Source organism: Oenanthe melanoleuca, chromosome 6 (genome assembly GCF_029582105.1).
Source record: "Oenanthe melanoleuca isolate GR-GAL-2019-014 chromosome 6, OMel1.0, whole genome shotgun sequence".
NCBI classification, from domain to species: domain Eukaryota; kingdom Metazoa; phylum Chordata; class Aves; order Passeriformes; family Muscicapidae; genus Oenanthe; species Oenanthe melanoleuca.
Window position 1 is genome coordinate 7435938 of NC_079340.1, and position 19535 is coordinate 7455472.

The 19535-nt window shown below is 38.2% G+C and overlaps 1 protein-coding gene across 5 annotated transcripts in view; it reads left to right on the forward strand.

Moving 5' to 3' along the window:
• Positions 1-19535, forward strand: part of CCSER2 (coiled-coil serine rich protein 2) — a 59483-nt gene that overhangs the window by 10175 nt on the left and 29773 nt on the right. For 3 of the 5 annotated variants that reach the window (XM_056494675.1, XM_056494672.1, XM_056494673.1), the window contains 4 exons: positions 1404-2880; positions 3792-3994; positions 16164-16254; positions 19196-19358. In XM_056494675.1, the coding sequence (XP_056350650.1) occupies positions 1443-2880; positions 3792-3994; positions 16164-16254; positions 19196-19358 (1895 nt within the window). In that variant the 5' untranslated portion in view covers positions 1404-1442. The remainder of the gene's footprint in view (positions 1-1403; positions 2881-3791; positions 3995-16163; positions 16255-19195; positions 19359-19535) is intronic. The other 2 variants (XM_056494676.1, XM_056494674.1) reach the window with 1 other exon arrangement.

The following is a 19535-nucleotide window of genomic DNA, read 5'->3' on the forward strand; positions in this document are numbered from 1 at the left end:
ATGTTAAAGGCCATTTTTTATTCATGGAGTTACTAATAAAATGGTGTACTTTATTGTATGTAGTTGACATAAAATAACGATCTTTGATGTTGCTGTTAAATCCTGACAATACTTTACTATGCAGGGTATGCAGGTGCACTGTAGGCAAGAAGTCTGACATTGGACAATTCACATGTAGGCAGGTATCATACGTGGTGACTGAAGTGTTCTGCTGGTCCCAGGGGGAAATCCCTGTGTCCTTCTCTGCACAGCTGGGTGAGGGCAGTGTCTCTGGTGTGCAAGAATTCACTGAGTCTTTGAAAAGTCGGGATTTGTGTATTTCAAAATGGAAATGGAATTCCAGAATGTGGATTCTGATGTTTTCACAAGTTAGGAGCCCCTAAACGCCCTGTCTGCAGTACCTTTCTCTTTCTGTCTTTATAATGCAGATCTGCTTCCAGAAGTACTGCTCTGAGGCATCCTATTCTCTGGCAAATCCTAAGGGCATTTCAGTTTGTATGAATTTAATGCCACTTCAGTTTTGTCTTTGATTTTATCTTCGATTGTATCACCAAGAAACTAAGTGTTTCTTAGTGAGGTCTTGCAACTTGGGGAGTGACTCACTTTAGGGTAATGCTTGCTGTGGTTGCACAAGATATTTTCTGTACTTTGAATAAGTAGAACTTTTGAATTCGCTTACTAACACTGACCTTATGCAACTGTTGCACTGCACTTCAGGTCTTGTTAATGAATAATATTTTCCAAAAGTGACTACAGTCTCCATACAAAGGAAACAATGACTAGGAATGTGAATCTTGGTTTGGAGATATTCATGAGGTCTGGGAACAAAAAATGTTGTGGTGAGATGCACAATGAATGGCTTTTCCTATATTTTAGGCATTGGGGAAACTGAAAACTATCTTTAAAAAGTTAGTTAGATTTAGTTAGATTTTACATTATAGTTTTTGCAGGTTTATGTTGCTGATCACAGGTTTTTGATATGAAAGCCATATTTGTGGCTTTTTAAAAAATACTAAGTCTTAAGTTTATAGCTTAGTAATGTAACACAATTAAACAGTTGAAAAGTTCAGTTTGTTGCTGAAAATGGGTAAATGAAAAAAATAAAACCAACAGAAAATCATCCAGCCTCTTCTCAAGTTTAATTTATAGAGTACAAAATGAAACCAAAGAAAGGTGGTTTATGTAGGGAATGAAAGTTGGGGGAGGGAGCTCTGATTTGAGGAACATATTACTGCCAAATAACTGCTAGAACTCTGGAGTTCACAAGGTGAACTAGGTAACTTTTTGTCAGCATGGTGGATTTAGGCACAGAAATCTAGAATGCATATAGCTGCAAATGTAAAGAAAACTGTGTTTGATACGTGGTGAGTTCAAATTTAATGTGATTTATTTTTCTTTATTAGATCCAAGCACCCTTTAAGGACCAATGTACCCAATAGCTCATGGAAGAAAAAAATCAAACCAAGACATCGTTGGTTTCCAGGCTACCGAAATATGGAACGAAAACTTTAGGGAGTGTTCTGCAACCCACGCCAAACGGGACGGCTGTGAACTTGGCTGGGAGTAATGGTGGCAGAAATTTCAGCAAGCACAATGGCACTGTTGGAATGTCTTCCTTTGCTTTCAACTGGAAAAAATCAAATAAATATCAGCTTAACGATCAGAATGGGAGAGGGGCCAATGGCAAATGCAACTCTAATGAAAAATTAATTGATTCTGAGAAGTATCCTCAATCTCAAGGAGCACTGGGCAGTGATGAGCTCAGGGTGGGTTTGAACAGTACTGCTTCTGTTGTGTCAAAAGCGGCAAAGCCAACCAATATGTTTGTATCTCCTACTGAGGAATTAAACCCAAAGTCTATACCTGGACTCTCTAGTTCAGCTAAATTCACCAAAGGTACCCTGTCAGGAAGGACATACTCTGGACTCAATGCTCCAAGATCAAATTTAAATGGATTTTATGGAAATCGGCCAGTGGTAGGTTTGCAGAGACCTAGAGCTAATTCTGGTTCTGCAAGGACAAGTTCAGGAGAAAGCCTGGCACAATCTACAGACAATAGCAAGGCTTTTTCCTGTGACAAAATGGTAAGATCACAAAGTTTTTCACATTCCATTCAGAATTCTTTCCTTCCCACTGCATCTCTAACCAGGTCACATTCCTTTAATAAAGCTGTGGATCTTACAAGGCCTTATCACAGTCAAAATCTCGCTGCCAGGACGTCTCAGAGGTCTACTCTGCTGTCAAGAAATGCATGTCAGTTGGATGTACCCAATGGAAATGAACCGATGAAGTATGGATTTACCAGACCGTACTCGGCTGTGTCAGCTCCTTGTTCCAAGAAACCCCCACTGTCAAATGGATCTGGGTCAGCACCTTCCTATGGATACAGATTAAGTCGGCCTCCTCTGCTGAAGCCTACCAGGCAGCGGTTTGCTGGGAACAATTCCGTTGTGGCTGGCAGCAAAAGTGCGGCTGCGGACACGCGCGTCGTGGAGAACACGGAGATTTCAGCCAATATCAATAGAGCCGTCGATAAAAACAGTATTCTGGAGAGCAGGGCTCAAAGAACAGAACCTGGTGAGGGCCTGCATGAAAATCTGGGAAAACATGGCTCAAAGGTGATGTGTATGAGCGATGATGGAGATGAAATATCTATATCTTCTTTGTCATCCTCTGAGAAAAACGATTTGAGTGAAGACTTCAGTGATGATTTCATAGATATAGAAGAGGCAAACAGACCTGTGCAAGTCCAGCAGAAGGAGAGCTGCCTTCAGGAATTAGAGCATGGGAGCAGAACGTCCATCGAGCCATTCACATCTCTCAAGGAAGGTGGAGGATCTTGCTGTAATGCTGATGACTGGCTTGATATAAATGTGTCTGGTAAGTACCTTTTTTATGTTCTGTTTGAAATTTTAGGTGCTATATCAAAACTCTGTAATGGTAATTAAGTTATTTAATGTAGTTGCCCATTGCTTATGAATTGTTTCACAATGGAACTGCTCTGTGCTGGCATATTTGTTTGCTTGTGCCTTTTCTGCATTACAGTTTTTTCCCAAGCATTACTTTGAAGAGCTCTTTGTGATAAAAATGGAGGTGACCTCCTTTAAACACATTTGTGATGTGGTTGTGGGATTCCTCAAATCCTTGCTTTGCCATTCATTTTCTGGGTTGAAGATATTTTAAGAAAATTTTGCCTTGTGCTCCCTCCACCTCTGCAGGCAGATAACAGCTGCAGCTGCTTCTAAGTAGTGGAAGTAAGTGTAGGATGTGTAATTGAGTTAGGTCAGTTATAAACAGGGCTGTTACTGGATCTTTTTTGTTTTTTCTGATGCATATTAATTCTTAAGAATTAGTTGAAGACATGAGAAGATGCTTTTGAAAGCCACACTTTCAAATCTTTGATGGGCTTTTCATGATAAAAGCTTGTTTGAGTGATATTGCAATTGAAAGACTAGATCCAAAGGATATATTTTTGGACCCACCTTCTAATATGTTAAAGAGATGCAGATTTCTAGAAAGTAGCTTCCATTGGGTGAATTAGGGCAGTATAAAAGGTTATCAAAGGTGTAGGTTGGAAGATTCCTTGGTTGTAGCTGCCAAACCAGCCTGATCTGTTCCCCCTTCTGGGATGAGGGAACAATACAGTAGAAAGCTTTCAGGTATTTCTGTTACAGTACAGCTCCAGCAAAGGTAGTACACCTTTAAAAGCACACCAGTAACAGGCATTTTAATGTTTATTTTTTGAGTAGTGGGTTGTTTTTGGAGTCTTAACTGATGTTGTTTTCTTTAAGCAGTGGATGACAACAGTGAAAGCACAAAACACACTACTGAGAATGTCATCTCTTCAGAGATGAACTACAGAGCTGGCTCCTCCTTTGAGCTTTCTCCATCTGACAGCTCTGATGGCACATATATGTGGGATGAAGAAGGGCTGGAACCTATAGGAAGTGTCCATCCGTGTGGGAGTTACGACTCTTCAGAAATGAACAGCATAGTATGTATCTATATTCGTAACTTGCGTTATTATAGTGTGTTGAGTTTCTTGCTCTTTAAGTGTATTTTTGAAATATTAGTGCTTTTAAAAATTTTTATAGTTGTTTCCTTTTTGTAGTTGATAAGCTTTGAGAAGCTTCTTGTTTAGGAACTCCTGTTTCTGGACGAGTGACCTTGATCAGGCTGTTTACACACATTTTTTTCCTTATTCTAAAGTCAGGACAAAAACAGGTCCTTCCTTATGCAGTCTCATAGCAGTGCTCACAAAGAATAAAGGAATTTGATTTCTGCAAAGGATAGGTTTAATACCTCCTACTAATCTTTAAACATGGGAGTGAAAAAGCCAGAAAATAGCTATTGCCTCTGTGGTTTCTTGCATTTATTGTTTCTGGACTGTGTGCTCATAGGGTTCTTGTGAGCTGATGCAGATACTTGGTTTCTCTTCATTCAGTCATAGCATCTTTGAGGTAGAGACCTGGCTGTAGCTCACTGTAGCAGGGCTCTTCATGTATCTCCGGTGGGATACACAAATGCAGCACAACCTTTTTCTTGCTGCCAAACTCAAACTGGTCTGCAAGAAGCATCATTAAATATCAGGAGAGTGGATGGAGAGTTGTTGCTGTTCCTCTGAGATCAGGTAGCCAACCTTAGAGTTTTAGTGGGCCTAAATAAAATTCATGTGACAGAACCAGTTTGGTTTAATTGATGTGTCATGCTTCATGTGTTTAAGGCGTGTTAGGTACTGTGTCACCACTGCCAATTTAGTAATATAGATACCACTTTCAGACTTGAGCCCAGATATGTAATTATATTCTTTGTGTGTAGCTAAATATGAATTCATGATAATATTTTTAGCTTCGTGTGGTTTTGTTTGCTGTCCATCTTAAATTGTAATGTTGAGATCTAGTGCTTGAAAGAGCTTAGCAGTGGTTATTAACTTTTTGTGGCAATTGTGACCAGCTTGGAAAAACTGTTAGAGATTTTTGTAGTATGAGTTTTGTAGCTTTATTGGTGTTTATAGGGAAAACCCAAGTTTCATGGAGGCTGCTGCAAAAACAAACACCCTTGTCCCCAGACACATGCATGCACATGCCAAGAAAAGAAGGAAGCTTTTAAACTTTGTCCTTGGCAAGTTTTAAATATAGGCATTTTGATACATATTTTGAAATGTAACAAGCAAAAGAAAGGCACTTCTACAGTGCTTTTGGAGTATATATCTAGATTTTGATACATGTAGCCCTCATGAATTAATTGTGCATGGGTACGAGTTGCTACTGAATCAATGTGCTGATTGACAGAAGCTTTTTTAAGCTGTGTGGAGCAGAGGTACATTAGAAGCCTTTGACATTCTTGTTCACTATTTTGGATTATTTATTTGTTTATTGAAAGTTAAAAGTTTTTAGAGAGGGCTTAAAAATGAAAGAATCTACTTACTAGTTTTTGAGGAAGTGGAGAAAGGAGATTTTAAGACTTGCCCCCTTGACATGATATAGAAGATCATGTCTTGTTTCTGCCATTTTGATTTTTTATCCTGTTAGTGCTTCTCCAGAATTTTAGTGCTTTTATCTGAATGAGAAAAACATCGATAGCACATTTTATTTTTGCAAGGCAGAAATGTATTTTCAGTAACTTGGGTTTTGAGGGGCAAAATGTAGCTCTGAAGTGTTGAATTGCCTTTTAGTAGTGGGATTTTTTTTCCTGTATTTGTTAGTTTTGGTAGAAATTATGATATATTTGACTTCTTTAGCCTGAAGATTAAACAATGATCTTTTCTAATCTGAAGATGCAGAAGAATTTCTGATGCAATTTTTCATTCTTTCTGAAAAATTATGCTCTTGAGTAGTAAGCTTTTGTTCCATGTTTTTCCTTTTCTCTGCAAGCGGGGAGTATAAAGACAAAAAAGTGAAGGCATTTGGAGTAATTATTGTGATTAGTCAACACGTCAGATGTTTTGATTGCTGGCAGATACGTATCAAATTATGCAGTTTCTCTCCTCTAGTGTGGTGAGTTAAAAGCAATTCATATCTGTGTGTCAAAATCCAATTGATGAGAGTCAGATTTAAGAATTCAGAGTGCTTGGGCTAATGCCAGCCTGCCTGCCCCTTGGATTTAGTATTTCCAGGGCGCACACCAAAGCAGTAGTTCTGGAGTTCCTGTGGCACCAGGCTGGGGTGAGTAGAAGCAATGTGGCTGAGTAACAATTCAGGGAACTATGTGCTGATAATTGGTCATATTTAGTGCTCAATTCGCCCTTTTCTTTCTCATTTCCATCCTGCTGTTGTTTTGTTAGTCTTTTAAGCTGTATCCTTAGTATCAGCAAATACTAAATGCTTTTCCTAAGCTTTTCCATAGATGGCAGTGCAACTCCCATTGGGTGATATTAGGTAGGGGCAGCTTTTGCAAAGGGGATTTTAACTGGGCTTCTGAAATGAGAACCAGCATAGGAAGGCAACAGCAGGAACATATTGGCTTCTGAATCTCATTGTTCCTTTTTGGGGAGCAGAATAGCCAATATCTTTGCTATTCTCAGTATATCTTGGTTTTAAAAACACGGGAATGAAGAATAAAATAAATTTGGCCTCTTTTAGTACAGTCTTACTGTTCTTTACTGAGTGAGCAGGTATGAAGAAAATATATAATCCAGTGTTGGAGGTTTAAGAGTCATACAAATCTAAATAAAATCTTAGGGGGGACTTAGAGCTTGTTAGGAAATGTGTATGTTTTTTGTAAGGATGAAAATATTTTTATTGTCTAATTGCATAACAGAAAATAACTAATTTCACTATTCCTGTTGTTGTTCCATTTACTCTTTTGAAGTCAACAAATCGCTTGGATAACTTTCTAAGTACTGAACTGCATTCAAATTTCTAAGCACTGATTTTTTTTTTTTTTTTTGTGTTCTCTGTAGTTGATTTTCAGCAGCTGGTCTTTGTGCACCAAGTTCAGTTCTGTGTGAGCAGTCTGATGCTTGGCAGAGCAGTTGATGGCTCTGTAAATTAGCAGGAAGGGCAGTATTCATCTATAGGTGATCTCACTTGATTTTAGCTGTGCTGTTTGCTCCTGTCCTGGGTTTTAGTTACTGGCTGCAGTGCCTGGTTCCTCTACTGCTTCATGGCAGAAAGCTGCTCAGCAGTGTGAGGTACAACTCCTAGTTGTAGTTTAGTCTTGCTAGATTTCTGTTTTCCTCAATTTTTGCCTGAAAATACTGTTCACCATACAGGTAAGCAGTGTAGCCTCAAACAGGCATCCCAGCTGGAGTCTCATGGCTCCTTTGCTTGCCCTCTCTTGTTGTAGCAAGGTTTGAGGTGTTTTCTCAACTCCAGCACATTAAGTTGACACGTGAGAATCAGAAGCTTTAATATGTGTTTGTTCAGAGGGAAGCTTTGAATGTTTTTGGCAGGTGCAGGTCCATATTTACATTGAGAAGGATAGGTAGTGCAGCTGTGATTGTTCTGCAGTATCTGCCTGTTTTTAAAGATGCTGCAATATTCTAGTGCTCAAAGTCTGCAAGAAGTAAAAGCTTAAACTGAAAACATTCCAGTAAATTTGGCTTCTTTCTGTAATATTCTCAAGAGAAGAAGTTCTTATGATATGATCTGGGATTTTTTTTTGTTTCTTTTAAAGAAATTTCATTTGGGCCAGTAGGTTTGGACAGGAAACTTTCAGAATGTTCCCTGTACTGTCAGATTGAGACCTCTGCCCTCTTTTTCCTCTAGGCTCCAGTAGCAATGTGAATCTTTGCCCTGTGTTCATTTTCCTGAAGTAAATAAAGCCAGTATTTTTGGGTATGTGCGGATTGAACATCAATGTAATTATAAGGGCATAGGATTATGGAATAATAATTGAAATCTGGCTTGAAGAGACAGATGGGTTTTAACTGCTTTGCTGAGAATTTAATTGCTCTTGGGATGAAATCTGGATCTCACTGGAATGAATCAGTTTGACACATGGCCAGAATTTTAGCCGGGAGTATGGTAGTTACATTTTTTATCTTCTTTCAGGCAATTTTTGAAATCTTGTAAGATTTCTGTTGTTGTTCCTTGTTACATTTTTCCTCTTTGTCACTGTAACTTGGGCAAGGGCAGTTCTAAATTAGTTTTTGAGATATGGGAAAATGCTTTCTGGTTCCTGAAGCATTGGTACTCAGTGAAATATCCTCTACTTCTTAGAGAAAATTAACTTGCTAGAATATAAATATTTAGTTCAGTTATTAATTTCTTTCAGTAGTTATTTACAAGTAATTTAATGTTAATTACCTTAATTTTTAAAATAATTCACCTTTCAAAATGACTATAGTATAAATACCAATTTGATTTCTCATATGAGTAACGTGATTTCAGACTTGTAATGTGTGTAATTCTAATACATTTATTTCCTTAGAATGAAGTGTTCTTGGTATTGCCTTCTACACATCTTCCTGTCTTTGGTTCAACTTTCTTCTCAGAAAGTTAATTCAAATACACTAGTTCTTGTTCTATGAGAAGCTGGGCTTTTTAAACTTTGTGATGTTTGGTTACAGCTGTAGTGAAAATAAAAGTGTAAGTGAGCTTAAGATAATGTAAAAAGTATGTAATCCTTTCTCAGCACAAACTTTTCTTTTTTTTGCTAAAACTTTCTAAAAGAGTGGTAATGAAATGAGTCCTTCAGGTGCAAGCTAGTTACAAAAAGCACGCATTTAAAGCCTTTCATCTAATGAGCCAGTTGAAATTCAGTTCTTTTCTCTCTTTTCATCTTGCAAAGAACAATAAAGATCTTACTCAAATCAGAGAAGACCATTAAAGAGACACGTATTTCTTGACAGGCTGTACTCAAATGAACAGTGTTGACTTACTGCATTTTCTCCTTTCTTAGAATATAAAAGGTGAGGTTAATAAAGAGAATTAATTGCATTTTGTGCTCCCATGATGCTTTCTAAAAGTAATTTGTGAACTTTCGTTGAGCACTTTAAGAAGTGTCTGAGTTTGTTCTGTGACTGAAAGCAAAGGATGATTTCACCCCAGTCAATGCCTTTTTGACTGAAATTCATTATGGCAAATGCACACTTCCAATTTTGTATGTGGTAGAGATTTTTTGGGGTTTTTTTTTTGTTTGTTTTTTTTTTTTTTTTTTTTTTTTTTTTTTGTTTTGGTTTGGCTTTTTTTTTTTTTGTTTTTTTGCTAGTGAATGTGATACAGTGAGAACTGATGAGCTATTAGATGCCCAATACTCTTGTGAGGGTGCGAGGTTGGAAAGAGAGAAAAGACTTCATTCTTGTGGTATAATTATTTAATGAAGAATAATTATTCTAGTCTTAAGGAATCTTATTATACACTTGTGTTGGAGTGATTTTAATTTTGAAGTAACTGTTGCCTTTTTGCTTCCTACCAAGCCTGTAAAATCTCAGATTTTAGTCTTTCCTGCAGCTGCCAAGTTTTATCTGGCCACTGTTGTGACAGAACAGGACGATGAGGAGGAAACTGGGCAACCTCTCACTGTAGGTGTGTGAGGGGATACCAGGATTAATCAGTGTGTCAGAGGAATGAGACTGAGAATGTCTGTGACTGTAGTGCCAGTGGAGGGGGAGGTGATTTTATCTGCCCAGGGGCTATTCAAACAAACCAAGGTAAATGCACTTAGAAGTCACCTCTTGCAGGCGGGGAGGTGTGTATGGGCAGTGATAGAAATCCTCATTGGCAGATACTCCTCATTGAGTGTTCTGTCAGCTCCTCAGCCATTTATTTGGTGGAGTTTGCTGGCAGGCAGTTTTCTGCTCATGGCAGAGAAAGGAAATGTCAGTAGATTAGAGACTGATTTTAGAGTGAAAATAGCCAGCCTCTACTGTCTCACCACTGCTCCAGTCTTCAACTTCAGAGTTTAACTATGACAGCAAAGGGAGGTGGTGAGAAACTGAATTACTTAATGAGATGGCACTTCTGTCTGTTCTGTGCTATGTAGGTGTCCCTGCTGTCAAACATTATTAGGAAGTTATATGGCTGTATTAAAGTTCACAAACTTCTTGTGATACTGGTCTGAAGCATGACATTTTGTGAACAACCTTTTATGGCAAATTACCTTTTTTCCTTTGGGATGGGAAACCTTATATGCCTTTGAGAGATACTTCCTTCAGAACTGGCACAATAAATCTTCTCATGTTGTTTTGACTGGAAAAAACAAGGAAGGCAGTTTCACTTGTACTTATGTCTTCTCTTCATGGCATCCATTAATTACACCTTTGGATTTATGTTGTAGAGAGATGGAGAGAGCCTGGCAGCTGCTGTGACAGTGGGTGAAATATGAGAGCAAACACTGGTAGAAGTTAGCACTTGGTCCTTTTCCTGGGCTTGTAAGGGACATTGTCTGTGTGAGCTGGTAACTGCATATCCATGTGTGAACTGGTTCTGAGCTTTTGTGCTCTTGGCTCATGCAGTGGAAATGTATCAGGATAATGTAGCATAAATACACTTTTGCAGTAGTGCAGTGAGTGAGGGAATGCTTCCTGTGTTGTTATCAGCTTATGGAGAGGTTGGTGAGAATAGAATCACCCCAAAGTAGTTCAGAGGTATTTGAGGATTGTTTTGGTTTTATTTAGAAACAAGTATATTGAGCTGGCTGTGTAAGAATAGAGCACATTAATGCTGTGTAACATGTCATATTCAGGTTACTCCAAAGTCTTGCTAGGGTAGAATTTAACTCTTGCACAGAGGAAACAGCTGAACTCCTGGTACAGCCATGCCCATGCTGCTCCTCTGAGGTTATTGTTTGGTTCCTTTCTCAGCTGGGAATTATTTGAAGCATCTATATTTTCCTTGAAACTGAAGATTGTACATTTAATACAAGTGCAAGTCGGTGGAGTGAGAATGATTCATGATTATTTCTGCCTGTTTAAGAATAGCTGTAGGAATTACACATTGCTTAATAGGGTAAAATGCTCCATTGTTGGTTAGATAAACTGTAAAAGCAGTGCTGAAATCTGGTATTGGTAGCCTTTTTGTGCAAACAGACTGGAAGCAGTGAGTAGGAAGAAGTGCTTTTCCTCCTCCCCTGCTCTTCCTCTGTTGCTATTTATGCTCACTGCTTTCTGTGATTGTGCTTAAAAGTAAACAGGAAACTATATTTAAAAGCACCAGCCTATTAAAAAAGCCCCCCAAAATAGAAAGTCTTCTTACATTTTGCTGGAATTTTATAGAAGGATGGTTACAATGCTTCCCTTTTAGCTTTCCTCATTGCTGGAGGCTAGATGGCAGTCAAGGAATGCTGTTTGTGGCAGTGAGTGTAGCTTAGGCTGTGTGTTTGAAAGTGAATTGAATTGGTGAAGTCTTAACAGAATGGCTAATGGCTAATATTTCTGGTTTTCCTCTTTCTCTTCTTCTGTTGTGTTATTGAATTTCAGATTTTTTACTCAGTCTGACATCTGTTTTTATATTTAAAAAGAAAATTAAAAACCAGCAAGTATAGATGCTTTATAAAACTTATAAAACTAATAATGAATTCCTCTATACCTTCAGTAAAACCAGGTAGAACATAAAGTGCCTCTACAAAAATGTTTTCAAGAGCAAATGTTTTCTTTGAGACTGTTCTACTTAACAGTTAAACCACAAATGTTTTGGATTTTCCAAACCAAGTTCTTGTTACACGTGTTGTCCCAGCAACCTTCAGCTACAGAGCATGGACAAAATTACAAAATATTTCTTTGTCTATTTGGCCTAATTATTTTTAATGTTACTTGTACAGTGGTACTTCTTTCCCTTCCTGTTTTGGTAACCTTCAGAGTTTTATCCCACCTCTTCCCTCGGTGCTTTTCTGTTTTAAGGATTTCATTTAAAACCCACTCCAGTGGGCTTTTCTCTTCAGCCCTATAGTACAGTATGTGCTTTTCCATCTGTGTTTTGTGCCTTCACTTGAGAGCTCTGTTCAGTTCCTATATAACGTTGCCTTTCTGGAGATTTCCTATTTCTTTGTTTATCTCTATCTTGGATGTTGTCAAAGGCTGAAAATAGCATTGAAAAAGACCCTGGAGGTTTCCCTCTTTTCTCCTGTCAGCCTTGACTTGTGTTTGACTTTGGCAGTTATCCTTTAGCTGCCCTTCAGATGACTGATTTACCCAGTCTGTTTTGTGTTTGTTTTTAAAAGCCTTTTTTTCATTCCTCAAGCACCTGAAATGGTGGTTTGTTAGTTTCTGTTAGTTTCTACTCTTGAATGCTTCACTTGAGTTTTTTGGCCAGATTTTCTCTCCCTTTGCTCACACTTACCTTCTACTGTTTCATCCTCATCAAAAACAAGACCTAAGTCACTAAATCAGTAATAATGACAGTTATTTCTTTTAGCTGTCTGCTTCCTAAAGCTGGAACAAACGAATGAAGTCTGAGATCATAAGTTATGGAAACAGATAAAATGTTGTTCCTAATACTCACCACCAGTTCTGACTCCCTCAGAGCAATGGCTTTTCCTGCAAAATATCCTAACCTGGCATTGGTACTTTGAGCTCAGACTCTTCTCAATTATGGTAACACTCTCTGCAATTAGTTGTTTGAGGGCTTTGCACTTCTGCACTAACCTCAATGCCTGACTTCATTATTTTTTTTTTATTCCACTCTAATATACATTGTGTTATAAACTTTCACTGGTCAACATTTTTTTGTTCAGTAGGGAGAAAATGAAAATATCTGTCTCTCTTCTATTTTGCATTATGACCTTTCAGTGTTTAGTGCATGAAGTGGGAAGTTTGAGAATCAGGCCTCTTGCCTAGGTCCAACTTAAGCTAAATTGAACTCTGGTTGGTTGAAAATAGTTCTCTTCAGTTTAAGAAAGAGTTTATGATGCATGTTGTATGAGGAATTTTTGGAAACGGAACTTTTTGAAAAGAATATTTTGCACTCCAGTTCATTATGGTGAACATTATTTACAATGAAATTTGAAGTTTTGCTTCAGCAAAAGCAGCTCTTCTCCACAGACTTTGCCAGTCTTCAGAGCAGTGGTCTTGATGTTGTTGTGCCTCTCCAGAAAGAGGTGCTGGCCTCCATGCCTCCAGCAAATTGGATAAATCCCAAGCTGGTGTGGGTGAGCTGCTGGTGTGTGCTTGCTGAACCCATGGTAAAACACAGCATCTGAGGACAGTCACTCCAGAAAAGATTTGCAGAACATTAAAGTGAACTTGCTGAAGGTGGTATGACCCACATGTGGTGTGCCTTGCCCTTTTAGTCTTTTCCCTTCTCCTTTTGCAATATGGGGGTTCCCTGCTGTTGAGGTGCTTGAGTTACTCAATTCTTACACCAGGACTCACAGATCATCCATCTCACCTCATGCTTTCCCTGTTCTATTGCAGGAAACCAGCAGAGCACCACTGCCTGTGTCCAGTGGAAAAGCTTTGTGGAGAGAGGGCTTGGGGACAGCACTGTAGATGGACCTGGGATTTCACAGTCCCAAACTCAATCCCTTCCTAGGTTGTACCAGCTTGAAAATCTAGTGCTGAATCAGCCTTGTGAAAATCATACCCCTTTTAATATACATTACTCTTTTCATCTATACAAATAGAATGGGATTCTTTTTCTCTAACTTGTAGTAATTGCTGCAACATGTAATATTCTGTAGGGTTGGAGCTGATGCACTTTGAAAGAATTTTTTATATCCTGTTCTGTTTGAGCTCATTGCCCTGAATCACTTCATGATGCTAACTGCTGTTAGGCACACATTATTAACTATGTTATTCCCATGTAATTGCCTGCAGTTCCTTATTCAGTAGATAGAACAACAATGGAAGTATCTAAATTTTATTTTTTTTAATACACTAATGTGCTGATGAAACTTGTACTTTATCTTATGGCTATTTCAGGATGGCATTGCTGACATATTGTATATTGTGTTTCCCAAGTAGCTCAGAGGGGGAAATGCTCAAAGGGCTTTCACACATGGCTCAGTGATTACAAAGTCTTGGTATTTGCAGTTGTGGGGTTTTTTTTGTAGCATGGAGTTTCCTTTCCTCAGTGTGGTGAAGAATGTGTAATTAGGGAAGCATAATGAAATGTGTTGTTGACAGTAAAGTATGTTTGGAATCTCAAATAGTGACCTTCTGTGACACCATTAGACTTCCAAAGTTCTGATTCAAAGATAGTAAGGTGGCTTATCTAGCTTTATTCGTAAACATCTTAGCATATTGTGTTTTTATATTGTGCATTTTTAAATGCATTTGCACAACAACGGTAAAGCTTTTCTGCTTTTTTTTTTGTGTTTGTGGCCACTTTTTCCATTTTATTTGTCATGCTCATTAAAGCTCTTGCAGTAGAACATTAATTTGGAAGATGAAAGCGTGGCATAGAAGTAATTTATCAACAGCAAACCAAAACTGCCTCACAAGCATGTCTGTATTTTGCAGAATTGTTTGAAAAAATATGCATTAGTTTAAAAACTCCTAGTTCCTGGAAAAATATAAATTAATGTAAGCAATAGTAGCAAAATTATACAGGTATTTTGTTGTCCTAAATATCAAATCTATGTTTCCTTTAAATGGCTCCCATTTTTTTGTGAAGCTTTTCCATAGTTGGATTTATTATTCCCAATGTCTTGCTGTGTAGGTTTTCCTGGTTTTTTTTTGCCCTGTAAATGCATAGAATGCTATTTGTGGACAAAGCAATTCAGATAGGAGTTTGAAATATGACAAAAACAGGTGATTTGTCTCAAGTATTCTGTCTTTCCTTTATATTGCTCATATTTTCCAAAGTGCATATTAACTATTTTCATTTCACACTCTCCTTCCTAAGTCAATAAATAACTTGCAAAATGTTTAATGTTCTATGTCACAGCCCAACCCCCCCAAAAATCTTAAAATATACTTAGCTCTTGTCACCATTTATAATAAAATACAGTAGTGCTTTGTGAGTGCTGTAGGAAGGCTGCTGGAGAACAGCTGGATCAACATTTCAGACAAATGCCTGTTAATGTTCTTCATTTTCACCTGTGCATCTGTGATGAAGCAAATCTGACAAATGATAGCCAGCAAAGGGGTGGCTTTACAAGGGACTATTATTGTGCATTGTGTTTGTAGCCTGAGTGTCAGTATTCATTTAAGTATTTAATGATCATGTTACTATGAGAAGTAACCCTTTTGGACTTAATATTTGGTAAATTATTCAGTATTGGTGCCAGGCATCACCTTTAGGGGTAGCTGTTAAACCTAAGAAAAATCTGTTTTTCTGCTATTAGGAAAGAGGCCAGTGTGAAGTGCCTGAGTGTGGTCTCAGGCCTTAAAGGCTTGACTTTTACTGGGAACTCAGGAGTTGGAGCTGGATATCCATAGAAGTTTCCTCAGGCCTGCTTTGTGTGATAACCACTTGGTGTTAATAGGTTTAGTTTTCTTGAGTAATGGAGTGAAAGGGTGTCTGGGGTTTCTGCCCAGGCTGCTGTGGCTGTCCAGCAGTGCTGGCAGTGTCTGATGGGCCCTGAGCTGAGTGTTCCACAGCCTTGACCTCAGTTTCTCCTCCTCTTGGTATTCTTAAAGCAAGAGGGGTCACTCTCTTTTTAACACTGACTGGGCTTACTTAAAAATTAAAGTATTGCAGTTCTTTAATATACCTGACTATATTTAATATGTGTAATTCATTTAGCAGTAACACTTCATAGCATTTTTCTTCTGCCATTAGTGTACCCATGCAATGTGATGGTTTATTAGTCCCTTTAGTAGCAGCTTTATATGAACCACAGTATGAAAGGCAAAAAGAGTTTGGTGCCCATAATAGCTTTGTTGTCCCAAAAAGTCAAGATAATATAAGTTTCCCTCACTTACTTTCAATTGATTTCATGATAATATGAGAGCTGAAATAAGGGAATGTGACATCATCTCTTCACAAAGCTGTTTTTGAACTCCAAGTAAACAAAGTAGTTGAGTTTCAAAATGCTTCCAACTGTGGAGAAGGATATTAATGAATAAAAAAGTCTTTGGAGTATTCCCTAGGCATCAGGCAGAAAAATGTTTTAATCCATCTTTGTTTCATCTAGCACTGTTATTGTGTCATATTAGCAGGTGTGAAAATTGTTGTTGTATAGATGGTCTCAAATAAGGCTGATCTCCTCCACTAAGGGGAGGAGGCTGCTGGTAACACTGGATGCATGCACAACAAAAATGTAGCAAAACTTTTTGTGACTGTATGGTACACGAAGTATCGTGGAACCAGCTGTATCTCACTTTTCCTTTCTTGCAGGATATCTTGAATAATCTTGATTCATGTGATCTTGAAGATGATGATCTCATGCTTGATGTGGACCTGCCTGAGGACCCACCTCGTGACAAAGGTAAGGCAGCCAAGCAATCTCACTCTGAAACTGCTTCATGTGTTTAAGAGACTTTTGAGTTGCTTTCTTCTAAACCTCAACTTAATAAGTCAATGCACTCCAAAATTGGGGTGTTTTTGTTTTTTTTTTAAAGTAACAGCTTTCTTTTGTGAAATACAGGAAGGGAGATATTTCTGTTTTCCCAAGTACAACTCTTACATTTGAAAAATTTTGAATATAGAAATGTGCTGCCTTGAAAAGTGCAATCTTGTTTCATACTGTTTTTTTTGTTAAAATTGTCTCTATAGAATAAATTTCAAAGTTTTAAGTTAGTCTTTCAGTCTCATGTTTCAGCTATATTTGAAAATGCTGGAACAGTATTTTTTTTTAGCTTTGGTGAATGACAGTGTAATTCTTTGAGATAGTTAATTGTTTTCTTCTACAAAAAGACAACATCTCCTAATAGATACACATACACGTCAGGATTGGAGGTGTAAAATTTAAGATAAGTGTTTTCAAGTTGTGTTTTATGTGCTCTTGCTTTTAGTGAGGGTGCTGACAGAATTTTCACAGAGGAAGTAGTGGTACCTAGACACCCCTGCAATAGAACGAATTCAGAGTAGAATGAGCTTGGTAAAGGAAATGATGGCTGCACTTTCTCAAATCTCAGACTGGAAAAGTTTGAGGCATTTGCTTCGTTTATTCCTGAGCTTCTCATAGTACTGATGAGTATTGTTATTATTATGAGCTGTTACATTAATGTTATGTGAATATGGGTATTAGTTTTACCTCCAAGGTCAGTGGAGGCCAGTCTGTCAAATGAACAGAAACACTGTGGAGCACTGTCAGGCCCTACCCAGTGCAAACATGTGCTGAAAGGAAGAGGGCTTTACTTATTTTGTTCAGCTGCTTCTGAAGTTGGGGAAATTTCAAGGACCTCTGAGTTATCTGAGTGAAGACTTTTGTGTGTATGTTAGATACAAAGCCAGATTTACAGTAAATAAAGCACAGTTTAACACCTACCATGATGGTGGCACATCATGTTTTAACGTTGTGCACTTATGAAGTGCAGTGCTTAAACTGTTAAATCTCAGAAGGAGTTCTTCAAAGTGCTTCTGTGAAATGATTGAGAACATTGCAAGGATGCAGCTTTCCAACCCTGACAGGTACGAGTTTTTACTCATTTTAATTTTGCAGAATGGGTAGCAATGCAAGCCTAAGGCAGTTCTCAATAGGGCTAATTTAATTCTGTTGGGGAAAAACTAAGAAATTATTTTAAAGTGTAGATCAATTTCTCTTAAGTTTCCTTGATTGTATGAAACCTGCACTGCATTTACATCAGTAATTCCATTGCAAATTATTAATTTAAAAACTGCTAGAAGGGCATGTTTTTAAAGGCGGATGTTTGCCACAAAATCGTTAAAAGCTAATTATTGATACTTTTGACATTTTTTTAGAGGTTGGATTTCCTTACCCAGTTTTTGCCAGATTAATTTTGTATCTCTGCTTCTTATCTTGAAAATTCTGTATTTTCAGCAAAGAGGATCTGAAAAGAATTCAAAAGCTACCTCCAGGTTTTCACTTATGTAAATATGACCACTTGAAAAAGCAAAACTTCTCTGTTAATCTCCACCTGTCTTTTCTCAGTGCCTCAATATTTACTTTTCCAAAGCTGAAAATCCTAATTGCTTGTAAAGTTATTTTGTGGTTAATTTTCATGTGTTATGAGCTGTAGAAAGATGCTGCCAAAGTAAAATAAATCTTCTGTTAGTTAAGGTGAATAAGTTTATTTTATTATGCAACTTTTTGGTTATTTGCAAGGTGATAAAAACTGAATTGTAGGTATGAGTACTTGTTCTAATGATGCTTAACAGCACTTTTTGCCAGCCCTTTTTCCATAATTACGTGTGACTTCACTGACGTAACCTCCTAAGACTTTCCAGGTCCTCAGAAACTCTCCTGGTTTCACTTTGGAGCCTGGGATGCCGCTTGGCCACTATTTATAGCAGCAGTTGTAGCTGCACAAGTATGCAGGAGTGGGGAGGGCAGTGTAAGTCCCAGGGTGAGCTGGGCTGGCTCGCAGCCCCACGCAGGCTGGGAGCCCGCAGGAAGGAGGGCCAGCTTGGGAGCCTGTGCGCAGGGGCACACGCTGCGCCCTGGGAGCAGCTGCTCCTAGCCAAGGACTCACCATGTCGGGAAGGCTCCTTGGGTAAGTGGAGCACCGAGTGTGGTGGCAGAAGAGCAGTTTAGGGCTGTTTTTTGCCGGGTCTGACTGCCTGGGTAGGAGTTGTTTTGGCTTTCTCTCAGTCGTTTCCGGGCTGTTGCCAAATTTAGCGTTTGTTCCCTTAAGACGTTTGTGGAATTCCTGTGGCTTTGCAGAAGTTAGTACTTTAAAGAGATTGTTTTCCTTGTTTTAAATCATGCTGGTTTTCCAGATTGAGTGTCTCTGAATCTGAAAACCAAACAAGGTGAATAGGGGAGGAGGCATATCTGTATTTTAAGTAACTAAACTGTTTCCTTTTGCAATGCAATACTGACCTTTTTTTTTACGATGTTGTCTCTCTGTGTTTGTGTGTTGTTAGAACTTGTTAAAGGCCTGGAGGTACCATCAGTAAAAAAGGCAGGAAATTGTTACTTTTAAATTTCTTTTCTTCCATAATCTCAACCTCCTCCAAATGATTTTCTCTTTAAACTGGAAATACTGTTAAAGCTGGATTCTTTAGTTTCTGCTATGCTACAGGTTGCTCTTACTCTTGTATCAAGTTTATATTTTAATAAAAATGTGACATTGTTACAGAAGTCTGCTTGACACTTCTGAAATGTATACTGTTTTGGATCAGTTAAACAAAACAAACCCAGCAGACTTTACACTGCATCTGTTACCAGCACATAGTTAATATTTTATTTGCAAGGTCCTGGGAACAAGTCTTACAATTTTTTTTTAACATTATGCTTTGTGTAGAGGAATGTGAAAATATGAGCCGCTATGACAGACAAGACAGAAATGTGAGACAACATCAAGAGGGATTCTGGAAAAGAGCACCACAACAGCGATGGAATACACAGGAGCACTATCATCTTGGCCATGCTGACCATTATATCCATGGTAAAAATGATTTGAACAGGTAAAGCACTTTTGGATATCCTCACAAACATTTAAAGCACCAGTGAGCAATTCCTTTTTGGCACTAAGGGGTCTCAAGTGATAATAAGTACAACATTTTCTGAGTAGTTGTATGTCTGAGTAGAAGCACCACTGAGGGTTATAACAATTTCTTTTCAAAACTTATCCTTCTGTGTTC